The 12,311-nt window shown below is 36.9% G+C and overlaps 1 protein-coding gene across 1 annotated transcript; it reads left to right on the top strand.

Moving 5' to 3' along the window:
* The first annotated feature begins 1,686 nt into the window (after positions 1-1,686).
* LOC108674780 (atlastin-3-like) lies at positions 1,687-11,604 on the top strand. Its single transcript, XM_018162752.1, has 4 exons — positions 1,687-1,788; positions 7,317-7,445; positions 10,807-10,899; positions 11,416-11,604. The coding sequence occupies exons 1-4, from the start codon at positions 1,687-1,689 to the stop codon at positions 11,602-11,604; spliced, it is 513 nt and encodes a 170-aa protein (XP_018018241.1).
* The last annotated feature ends 707 nt before the right edge of the window (positions 11,605-12,311 follow it).

Here is a 12,311-nt window from a genome sequence, read left to right as displayed (position 1 = left end):
ATAAAATTTTTTTGCTGAGTGAGGTAAATGTAATCAAAATTCTATGTTGTTAATTGATTTTTTTGTTAACTGGAGCCTTATCTAACCAAGGCTCAACTGTAAATGAGTTTTTATGGGTGTCCCTTATTACCCCATCATAAGGGAATGGCCGCCATTTTTTTCTGAAATGAGATACCTACTCAAATAATGTAAATTATATTATTAAGCCAACACCTGTGTGTAACTTTTATGTAAGTAAAATTTCGGTGAATATTTTTTTGCCAGAGACCTTAGCAGAGGTACTTTTCCAAAATCTCCATTTTCACTCTTTTTTTTAAAGGATTTTTTTTAGAGATAGTAAATGTATGATTTCTTAACTTGCTTTATGCTATATAGACAGGAAAAATGTTGAACTTTATGCCACTACTTTTTGTTTTGCAATATTTTAATTAGTTTAGCCGTTACATTATTTCTATGAAATGTTAGAGGACTGTCCCTTATTATCCCGCCCGGCCCTTATTAGTATCCAGTTTGATGGTATCTATGAAATTAATTATCTGTCTAATTTGTTCATGTATCAAAATATGAATTTTAACTCTAATTTATGTGATTGAAATTTTGAAGGTGTCACTGCTATTAAATTTTAATACACCACATGGCACATGCCTAAGCGCTGCCGCTCAATGATTTATATAATACAATAAATGCCACTTCTAAACAATGAACAGTTTCTAAAAGACATGAGAAATTCAAAAACTTAGGATGGGAGACAATAATTCAGAATTTGAATTGAATTTATTTAGGAAATATTGACAAAATAGAGCAAAAATATAAAAAATTCATATATGCATTCATATCAAGAGGTGTTTAAATTTTGAAACGACTTTCCATCATTGAAATCTCAGTGTGGATCAAATCTATTTGTTGTGAAATTGAATTTGACAATACTGAGACAAGGTGAGGGACACCTCATCATACCTGAATGTTCACATCACAGCACAATGTGCCATATGCCATGCAAGAATTGCAGTTTATCTCATCACTTTGTATGGTTATGAAAACTTTGTTGGTATAATGAAATTGTGAGAATTTTCTGCATAAGTGGACATTATTCATTTTTATTTTAGAACATATTCATTGCAAAAATTTGTCAAATACGTATAAATGACTAGTGAATTTATTTGAGAAAGGCATCACTGTCCTGGAGATTGTGCAATGTCAGAGCCATGGTAGTTTCTGATGAGCTCAGTGTCACGAGTGTCATTGTGGTTGTAGGTGTAAAGGGATATCGATCCATTTGTTATATAAATGCTAGAATATATTACCTATCCATAATTCCACACTGGTAGGTAACGCTTCCAAAGAGTGGAATCATTATTACTTAGTCCATTATTTTTGCTGAGCAAGGTAAATGTAATCAAAATTAATTGGTATTAATTGACTTTTTTGTTAACTGGAACCTTTGCTAACTAAGGTACTACTGAAAATTGGTTTTAGGGGTGTCCNCGCCCCTACAGCTCGGCGCTATCCCAGCTCCGCTCGGGACACTAGTTCCCTGGCGTCCTACAGCTTTAGGGTTGCACGCTTCCCCAGCACTGCCTGCCTGGAGTGCAGGGACCCCCTCTAGTCTGTTCAGCACCTATTTGCCTGCCCCCCACCTTTCCCACGTCCCTCAGCGTCTCCTCATTGTGGGACAGCCTTGTGTAGATGGTGGCGTTCCTGGCCACTTTCCCTGCCTTTGCCTATCTCCCTCCTCTTCTGGTACCTTCCTCGGCCACCACCAAAGCCTCCCCCACAGCGAGCGTGACGGTGCAAGAAACAACAACAATTTAAAGAATTTAATGTGTTTTTGCTCCTAATTTATCATAAAAGTTGTATCCCATAATTTCATGCTTTGTTACAAGTAAATTGCTACCTCACCTGATATAAGAATTTAGAACCTGACAACTCCCATCACATTAATTGCCTACTACTAGTATGTAATGAACTCTATCTGTGAAAAGTTTAGAAAGAGAAATTGACTATAGAATGAAATTATTGCATTACAAATTTATTGGTTGATATTCAACAGTAAGAAGTATTAATTATACAATTTTATAAAATTTAACTGACAATTTCTGTGTCTGTTTCTGTTTTTTACTTCTTTTTCCTTCATTGATATGATATTACTGTATCCATGAACATGCCATTGAGCATTGACAACAAAATTGTCAACTGCAAACTTCATATCAGCAGCCATCTAGCAATTCTTCTGTATCTGTAAGCTTATAGGACAGCTTGTAATATCGCACCATTTTTTACAACACTTCTCTTTAACTTCACTTCTTGTTTGTCTGTCTGTCTGTCTGCTACGAATCTTATAATCAATATTTAACACACTTCTACCTGTCCAATCGATCTGAAATTTGGCACACCTGCATAAAGTTGGAGACAATGCATGAATCAACTGACAATAAATGATTTTGAAAATTAAAAAAAAAATTTTCTCCATATTAAAAAAAATGAAAATAATTTTGTCTGCTACAAATCTTATTATCGATATTTGACACACTTCTACCTGTCTAATCAATCTGAAATTTTGCACACTTGCGTAAAGTTGGAGATAATGCATGAATCAATTGACACTACCTATATATAAATAATTTTATGAATTGAAAATTTTTTTTTCATTATTAAAAAAATTTAAAAAATAATTTCATCTGCTACAAATCTTATAATCCATATATGACACAATTGACCTGTCCAATCGATCTGAAATTTTGCACAATTGCATATAGTCAGACACTGCATGAATCAGTTGACAGAATAAATAATTTTGAAAAATTTACAAAGTTTTGATATCGTATCTTAATAAAATTTTTATTTTTTTTAATATATGAAAATAAAATAAAAAATTCATTGTACATGTGTAACATCCAAGACCTGGAATCTTCAGAAGTGTTGTCTTTAAAAAGTAATTTTTAAATGCCTATTATTATTGGGGTCAAGTGAATTCACCATAACAAAAAAATATTGTAAAAATGTACCTGAAACAGAAAGGAATATTTTAGTGACAACCATAATTTTTTGCAGAAATAAATCATAGTTTAGGTTAATTACTTTTCATTCTATCTTGCCCAGTGATATTATATTATATTTATGACATTCTATGCCCAATTTTGTGATGACTGATGATGCATTAATTTTTTGCTAAGTGATTTTTTTTTGCTGAGCAAGGTAAATGCAATCAAAATTCTTTGTTTTAATTGATTTTTTGTTAACTGGGGCCTTTACTAATCAAGGTTCTACTGTAAATGTGTTTTTAGGGGTGTCCCTTATTATGCCAAGGGATTGTCCCTTATTACCCCGTCTTGTGGAAATTGCCGCCAAATGGATGCAACTCTACTCTTTGCCACTAACTAGGCAGTGCAGCACTGATCTTGTTGGGAATCCGTGGTGCCATTTATTTGTCGAACTTTTGCAATCTTTATTGGACTATGGTGGGAAAATCAGATTAGTTACAACATTGAAATATTTCTACACTGTTTCTAGTACAATAGTGGGTGCACATGCAATATTTTAACATAAAATAAAAATTACATGCATATATCACATTGTGTTTCTAAAGGTGACTGTTCAGTGCAGTTGGACTTACAACTGCATTGTTTGAAGGGTGACTGTTGAGTCATGTTGGTCCTTCAACCATGCAAGTAGGGAATTATGATGTATAATAATTGTGTTTCCATTACTATTCTGTAATTTAGTGCCCTTCTACAATATTTTTCTCACTACTGGTGAGAAACACTAATTCAGTTTACCAATATTATGTCTCCATACACTGGCCAAATGATCACATTATTGAAGTGTACATGTAATATTTTTTGCCTTTCTGGCTCCTTCAAGAGCTTTTGCATAAAAACTTTTTCTTCTCCAAGAAAATGTCTCAGTCTATGTGAACCACATCTTGCTACTCCATTCTCTATTGAATCTAAGGAAGACTCTGGATCAAGAGTCTTCTGATATTGGATACAATATTGGTTTCACCGATACACCTAAAACAAGTTCTGAAAGCAAATTTGAAGAAGAAAATGAATCAATCATGATTAAATAAAAAGAATGGAAGGTGGTGTCTTTGGCCCAACAACCTTGATGTTTTCCCAACATCAAGGATGTTTGGAAAACACAAAATTTATTTAAAAATTTTAATCTTGACTAAGGCATTTTCTGAAACGATACAAAACAAGAGGATGCATTGAGTATGAAAATTGGTTAATGACACAGATGGATTGAGTGGAGAAAAAGCAATAATGCCTTCCGGCAACAACAGTACTCTGAAGTCCTCTTCCTTTGTAGATGATGTAGATGTAGAATAAACTAAATTATTAGTGATTTGTTTTTCAATTACTGATAGTATGATATTACCGTATCCGTGGACGCCATTGTGCATTTACAACAACCTTGCCTACTGCAAGCTTCATATCAGCAGCCATTATGCATTTCTTCTGTATCTGTAAGCTTACAGGAGGGCCTGTAATTTCACATCATTTTAATTGGGTCAAGTGAATTCACTGTAACAAAAGATTGTAAAACATTCATGAAACAGAACGGTATATTTTAATGACAATCATAATATTTTTTGGAGAAATAAATCATAGTTTAGGTTAATTACTTTTCATTCTATGTTTCCAGGTGCACAATTCTATCTATGACATTTTATGCACAATTTTGTGATGACTGATGATGCATTAATTTTTTGTTTAATGAAATTTTTTGCTGAGCAAGGTATAAATGTTATCAAATTTTTTGTTGTTAGATTTTTTGGTTAACTGGAGCCTTTGCTAGCTGAGGTTCTACTTTAAATGTGTTTTTAAGGGTGTCCCTAATTACCCTGGGGGTGTCCCTTTTTGCCCCGTCGGGCAGACATGGCCGCATTTTTTTTAATTAGATACACAAATTTTGTCAATCAAATTTTTAAGAGAACACCTGTGTGCAACTTTTATGTAAGTAAAATTTTTTAATATGGCAAATATTTTTTTTGCCACAGACCTTGGCAGAGGCAGGTACTTTCCTAAAATCTTACTTTTAACACATTTTTGTTTTTTTTTTAACTTCACGCCACTATTTTTAGTTTTGCAATATTTTTATTAGTTTAGCTGCTGCAACATTTCTAATAATTGTGGGATGCAACATTTCTAATAATTGTGCGGGGTAAACTGTGTTCCAGTTTACCCCGCCTGTCCCTTATAACCCTGTTTGATGGTAGATATTGCTCCTAGAATGTCTTTAAAAAATGGAAAAAAAAAATTATTGTCATGTAATTTAAAAAATGAAAAAAATTTTATTGTCATAGTCAAAACTTACATTTGAAAGCTCATATTCCAGTTCTTGAGCATGATAGGGGCTTATACTATAAATGGAATGACAGACAGATGATTGGTGATTGGCAGAGGCATGATTGTGCAGCCTCAAGCACAAACCAGGGTGATTGTGTGCACATGATTGTGTGCCACAAACCACAAACTCCATGAGCCTTTTTTGGAAGGAGATTTTAAATGTCAGAATATGAAAACTTGCCCACTAGAGGTTTCAAATGTGTGAAATAATTGCCTTTCTTATTTGTGGAATAATCGCCTTTCTTATTAAGAATAATTCCTGGCTCACTTTTGTTTTAAACATCTTGAGCTATTTATATTCTTTATTTGATTATTTTAATTTTTATGCAGTCAATCTCTTGCCTTCAGCACTTGAAATCTTGTCTTGAACCACAGATTTTGAACTCTATTCTTTGATGCATCAAAAATAATTCATAAACCAAATATAGTCATGAACCCTCTATATGCATTTTCTGCTCTGTGAGCAATGTACTTCACAAAGCTATTATGTTTAACTAAATGTATCAACAGCATCATGGCACTCGAATGTCTGATATATGCACAGGGGTTAGACAAAATAAGGGAAACGCCTTATGAATACACCATTTATATTTTAGTATGGTGTAGTGGTGTAGGTACACCTTTTGTGGCAACACTACCTTAATTCTCCGAGGCATTGATTCTTACAATTTGTGAATAATTTCCAAAGCAATTTAGCATATTTTTCAATTAAACCCTTTTTTACCCTCTCTCAGTTAGACCCCAGTTTAACCCTCTTTTGGTCTTTTATCAGCGCTCTCCAACGTACACTTGGCTGAGGTAGGAAATAAGGCAAACAATGATTCTTCGTAGAAAGTCACATTTTCCTACTGCTTGAGGGACAAATTCTGAAGGCTTTTAGACCCCTCTAAACGCATTAAATTATTTTTAAACCAGAGTTTTACTAATTGCTGCTCTTCCGTTGTATTCAAATTTTTGCACCTCCTGACAAACAGTTTTTAGGGAAAATGGGTTCTTTAGGTGTCCATTAAGGTCTGATGTAATTTTTACAGCCGTGATCTTCCGATTTTTCGGAACAATTTGATTTAGAGACCGACGGCCTTTCTCAGACGAATTTGACTCTCGGCAAGACCTGTGCTTTGCCGAGGACATTTTTCCCTCCTTTCAAGAGCAGTAATCATGCACTTATGAGACAGTACCTCTTGAAACGTTGATCGTTTGGGAATTTTCTTTCACACTAGCACCGGTCATACTAGCATCAACAATTTAGCATCATTGAAATTCAGAAAAGTTTGCCATTTTATAAGATTATAGTCACAGAAATTTTCTATAAAAAGCTGCAAAGGCTTAAAATACCATTTATCAACAAAATTGAACATTGAAATATGCCACGTTTTTATTGTTTATAATGTGTTCAAAAATTATGATCTCAAAATGTTTGGTGTTTCCCATATTTTATCAACCCCTGTATGTCACATGAACTGAAAAAGGTGCTGAGAAACATGCCTCCTAATAGGTTATTCTTGAAATTAAATGGTTGATACTAGTGTGTCCATTACTTAGGTGATGGTCGGTGGTGGGCACAGCTAACCGAAAAGTTAGTTTTGATAACCGGTAATCCGCTAACTGAAAAGTTAGCTTATATAAGGCTAAACTGATAAATTGCCGAGGAAATTAGCTGAGTTAACCGCTAACTGCTAACTTTTAGTATATCAATTTAGCTTTGGCTTAATTTTTGGGGGGCTTTAAAACTCTGAGAAAAAGACCTAGAGAGCTGAACTTTTAATATGTTGTAGCATTGACAAGGAGCTTCCCAAAAAGGTGTAAGCATGCCAAGTTGACATTAAACATACAGCTTATTGAAAAATAAGAATTATTAATAAATAAAAAACGGTAAAAGCAGGGTTACACACTGCTTTTACTCTGGCTTGCCCTTCATCTCCTTAATGTGATGATTGTTGCCCTTTCAAAGTTGACGTCTGTCAGGATGGCTCTCTTGGCCCTCGAGATGTTCTTGCCTATGGAAAACAGGCGCTCAACTGCAACACTGGATGGGATGACCGTGTTGTGTTTAACAAAAAGGTACATCAACACCTGCTCACCCAACAGGGCAACGTCAGTCGGGACCTCCTTTGAGCTGGCCTCCAGCTAGGTCTTCACTAAGTACTGCTGTAGCAGTACTGCTGTAGCAGTGCTGTTGAAGTGACTTCAGTGACCTGTGACTCCTACACTCCTGGGGCTGAGTGACGCTATTGATGAAATCATCTTCCACATCCTCGTCATTGCTGAAGGTGCTGCTGCCCTCCTCAATGGTCAGGGCTGTCTCCACGGCGGTCTCCCTGGCCTTCTGTACCCTGCTGAGATGCTATGATTATGCTTCTCCAGCCAGAACAGGTGAAACTTATGATGGAAGGCAGTTGCCAGCTGGCACTCCTTGTCTTCTATAGGAGGGGCCCAAACATTTTTGTGATGCCTGCCAGCATTGCGTCTACCAGAGGACTGCAGTACAGGAGGCCTTTGGGCCTGGCCTCCGTCAACTTCATGATAATAGCTGCTGCAGTTGGCAGAAGGCTCCCGAGATAGGCCTGATCCTCTTCCTAGATCTTATCCAAGGTCTTGGCAACATTCTATACGCTTGAGTGTAGAAGACGTAATTGGTTGACGTACATATGTTGACGTAGTCAGTCATTAGTGTGGCACACGGCTAATGATACTTAGCAATAAATATTAACACCCGAATTTTCTATCAGAAGACATTTTTAAAACATTTTTAGCGAACTGTCAGTTAGCGGAACTAAATTTAGCGGAAGCTAATTGGTCCGGATTAGCGGATTGTGCCCATCACTAGACTCACTGATGGTTAATCTCAACGTTACAGGCTAGCCGACAGTGAAAAATATCAGGTCAACAGGTTTATTCTTAGGTTTATTATTTGATCTTCCTTATTGGTGATAATACTATTTACTAACGAAATTGTTCTTTGATCTTCATAACAGAAATTTCGTTAGAAAGATACTTTTCGTTGTTTTCAGCAGTAGTGGGATAATCATGTCAGGCCACCCTGTGCCTATCGTTGTTCAGACGAATGATAGTCTAAAGTTCGAGCTGGACGAAGACGCCCTCAAAAGCATTCTGCTGAATTAACTGAAAATTACCAAAATATTTACGCTTCTAACACACAGCTTAGTATTTTCGCTGTACATGATTCCTCCCCCCTTATCGAGAAGCCAGGGCCTATACTTTCAAAAAAAGTTAAGAGATCGTAAGTTCATCAGCCAATCATTGACGGCCTTTCAAGCCACTCTTTTAAAAACAGTTAAGAGATCGTAAGTTCATCAGCCAATCATTGACGGCCTTTCAAGCAAAATCCACCAATCATAGACAAGAAAATAGAGCGTAAGTCCTTACGTTCACTTAGCAAGTTTTGAAAGTATGGCCCCAGGACTTGAAGAGCTGAGCGATATGTAGTCGCTCGCGAGGTGCGTGTGACTTGTGCTGCCGCACACAATGGGACCGGTAACTTCTTTTAGAACGACTGCAATGTCATGGTTGACAATATTATCGCAACAATATAAATAGATTAATAGTTACATGATTTTTTATTATCTCACAGGGATTTTGAACATACTATACAATGTTTACTTATTTGTATACTTTGGGCGAGTTTTGAAGGGACGAACCGAAACGATACTGTTTTAAGCAGCCGCGCAGTCGATGCGCATGCAGTTGGCTGCATGCCAATCTGCTGGCTTTCTCGTGTTGCCTACAACCACACTGCATGCGTCTATGTATCGTAACGGCGCTGAAAAGCGTCCTTTAACGGCAAGCTCGTGACTGCCTGCAGTTCGGCAGTGAAATGTTCGTGACCGGGCTGCCTATGCACGGCGGTACGGTGATACCTAGTAGCGCCTGAAACGTGATGAGAACAGTATTTCGGCCATGACGGCTATAAAACAGGGTCCGCCATATTTACGGCAACGCATGTTTTTTGTTATTTCTCAATTAAACAAACAAGTGCATTGTTTTTTATTGGATGAGCTAGTAGCCAAGAATTACCTAAACAATTCTCAGACATATTTATTCAATATGACCACCCTTATTTTTTTATACGGCCTCCAATCTACGCGGGAACGCTTCACAGGAGACACGCAGCATTTCTTGAGGGATCAAGTCCCATTCTCGTATCAATTTAGACTTCAAACTATCCAAAGAATTATGAGGTGTTCTGCAGACCCTACTCTCTAAAATAGCCCTCACAGAAAAGTCGAGAGGATTCAAATCAGGGCCTCTTGAGGGCCATTCATTTTTGCTAATGAACGCTGGGATGTGACCCTGAATCCAGTTTTGGGTCATGTTTGAGCCATGTGATGGGACAGAGTCTTGATGAAAACTCCATGGTAAGCCGTTGCAGTGTTTACGGGCCCAAGGTAACAACACAGCTTCCAAAATGTCCGAAATGTATCGCTGACTGTTCAATTTCACTCCTGATAGGGGCAAAAACGAGTGGGCACCTCCCAGTGGCGGTTACCGCGGCTCAATCCATCACGTACATGGGACTTTGACGTCGTGTTGCTGTTCTGGTTGCCACAGATCCATCCTGACTCCAAACTCTGTCATTTTAACGGTTAACGCTTTGTTCAATGTCAAATTTTTTCTCGTCACTGAACACCAAGTTGGGCAGCGTGACATCCTCAATGAGATCCAGAATGTGCTGGCTTCTTTCGAGCCTCATACGTTCATAACGGTCTGCTAGTTCATGCCTTGTTTGCATCTTGTAAGGGGAGGTTTTGAGGTCATATTTGAGGACTCTATACGCATTGATGTCTGACTGACTCCGGCTTCTGCAGCCAATTTTGCGGCTGAGCGACTAGGGTTGCTCCTCAAATTCTTCCTCGTGTTTTTGACCAATTGTTTTGTTCGGACACTTCGTTTCATTCCTTGACCAGGTCGATTGCATGTTTCACCAGTTTCCTTGAATTTTTTACCACCTTCCAAACAGTTTCACGACGAATTTGGAGTTTTTTTTTGCAATGACTGAATTACTCTCGCCCTTTTAATGAAGGTAACAGTTGCATTTCTATCTACTGCCATAAGTAAAAGTAAACTTAGACACTTTAGACTTCTGCAATATAAAATAGATGAATCAATAGATGATATTAAGCTTCATTATAGAAGAAAAGTCTGCTAGAAACTAATATATTTTTATATTGCAAACATCCGTTGTCATAAATATGGCGGACCCTGTAGTCGCATACGTTAGCAGAAATTTTAATCTGAGTTGCTCACTGCTCTCAAAAACTAGATTTAGGTTTCCCGATGTCTCAGTTATTGTTGATGATTCAATTGTCAGTGGTATTTTAACATTAGCGAAGTACATTTCAAATTCATAAGTGCGCTGACGCTCTTCATTTATTCACCAAAATGACACGAAATTTCAAATTAGCGAGTTTTAGAATTTGGAATTTTTCCTATACAGAAGCTACTCTTCCTTGTACGAGACTGGAACTTCCCAACGCGATATCCATACGGCCACCAGGGCGGCAAAACTGTACTCGAGAGAATTTTAACGGTAAGTTGGACACAATATTGGTCGTCAAAAGCTTTGCTTGTGAGCATACTGGTCAGAATGACTTAATTCTGATGTTGCCGTACGTTATTCTGACGACATGGAATGCAATAGATCATTGAGAACAATTAAAAATTGCAAGCAGGTTTTGGCTTCGGCTGATACAATATCGAATTGATAGAATTTCGGTTGCGGCTAGATTGGTAGGGTTCAACATAACAATTCTCAAGAGCATGAATAATGCCTTCCGTGCGTGATACTCAGGTTTCTTGTAGTATTATTGGGGTATTTGATCATTTATTCTGTACTGGCGAAGAGCCGATTTGCGAAGCCCGAGTTTAAAGATTCTATTCTGATAGTGGAACGAATTGAAGCAACATCTTATATATTGTAGCGAATTATTCGGAGAAAGTGTAATTGAAAATGTTTGATTGCATACGATATTTCTACTAATGCTGCACAAAGTGACAAATTACTGATTATCATGAATGCCCTTTTTAATACAAACCCAATTACCAGGTAAACGAAGATCAGGAGCCAGCGCACCAGGATATTAGAGAAGGACTCGGCAAGAGTTTCGAGGAACTGGAGTGCTACCTCATGCCGCACATCGGCATGCGTGCCATCAGGGATGAAGACTTTGATGGTCAACTAAATCGTGAGCTCGCTGGGACAATAGAATTTATGTTGTTAGTAGTAAATTTGTGAACAATTTGATCTGCACAAAATCGCAGCTTCACGTGGGATGGTATTCGAATAGAGGGAAAGTTTTTTAGAACTTAATTTATTCAATCTCAGATATATGCAGATTTTAAATTGTAAGTTTGAGTAAAGACCAGAGCAAGTTTTTCATTACCAATCTTATTCGATTTTTTCAATGAGTCGAATAAAATTTCTAGCTGGCGCCAGGAGATCAAAAAGCAGGTTTTTCCAAATGACATTTTAATGGATTGTGACGTTTCGAAAATACAATTTTCATTATCAAGGTGGTGAAGTTTTGCAACATTTGAAATTGAATTTTGGAAATGACACTAGTACAAATCAAAGGTATTGTGTATACAATTTGAAATCTAATCTTAAAATTAATCTGAAAATAATTTCAGCGTCCGGACGAATCATTATCAAGAAAGAGTGAGTCTCCAGCTACCAACCTTCAGTTATTTGTCCGGACGCTGAAATTATTTTCAGAGTAATTTTAAGCTAATATTTCAAGTTGTATCCACTATACCATTGATATGTTCCACTGTCATTTTTCAAAGTTCAATTTCAAGTGTTGCAAAATTTTACCAGCTTTATAATGAAAACTGTAATTTTGAAACATCGCAATCCCTTAAAATGTCATTTGGTAACCTGCTTTTTGATCTCCTGGCGCCAGCAAGAAATTTTGTTCGACTAATTGAAAAAAAACGAATAAG

This window comes from Hyalella azteca, unplaced genomic scaffold, assembly GCF_000764305.2.
Source record: "Hyalella azteca isolate HAZT.00-mixed unplaced genomic scaffold, Hazt_2.0.2 contig15963, whole genome shotgun sequence".
In the NCBI taxonomy this organism is placed as follows: Eukaryota; Metazoa; Arthropoda; class Malacostraca; order Amphipoda; family Hyalellidae; genus Hyalella; species Hyalella azteca.
Note: the sequence above shows the minus strand (reverse complement) of the source record. Positions and strands in the feature narration are given on the sequence as shown.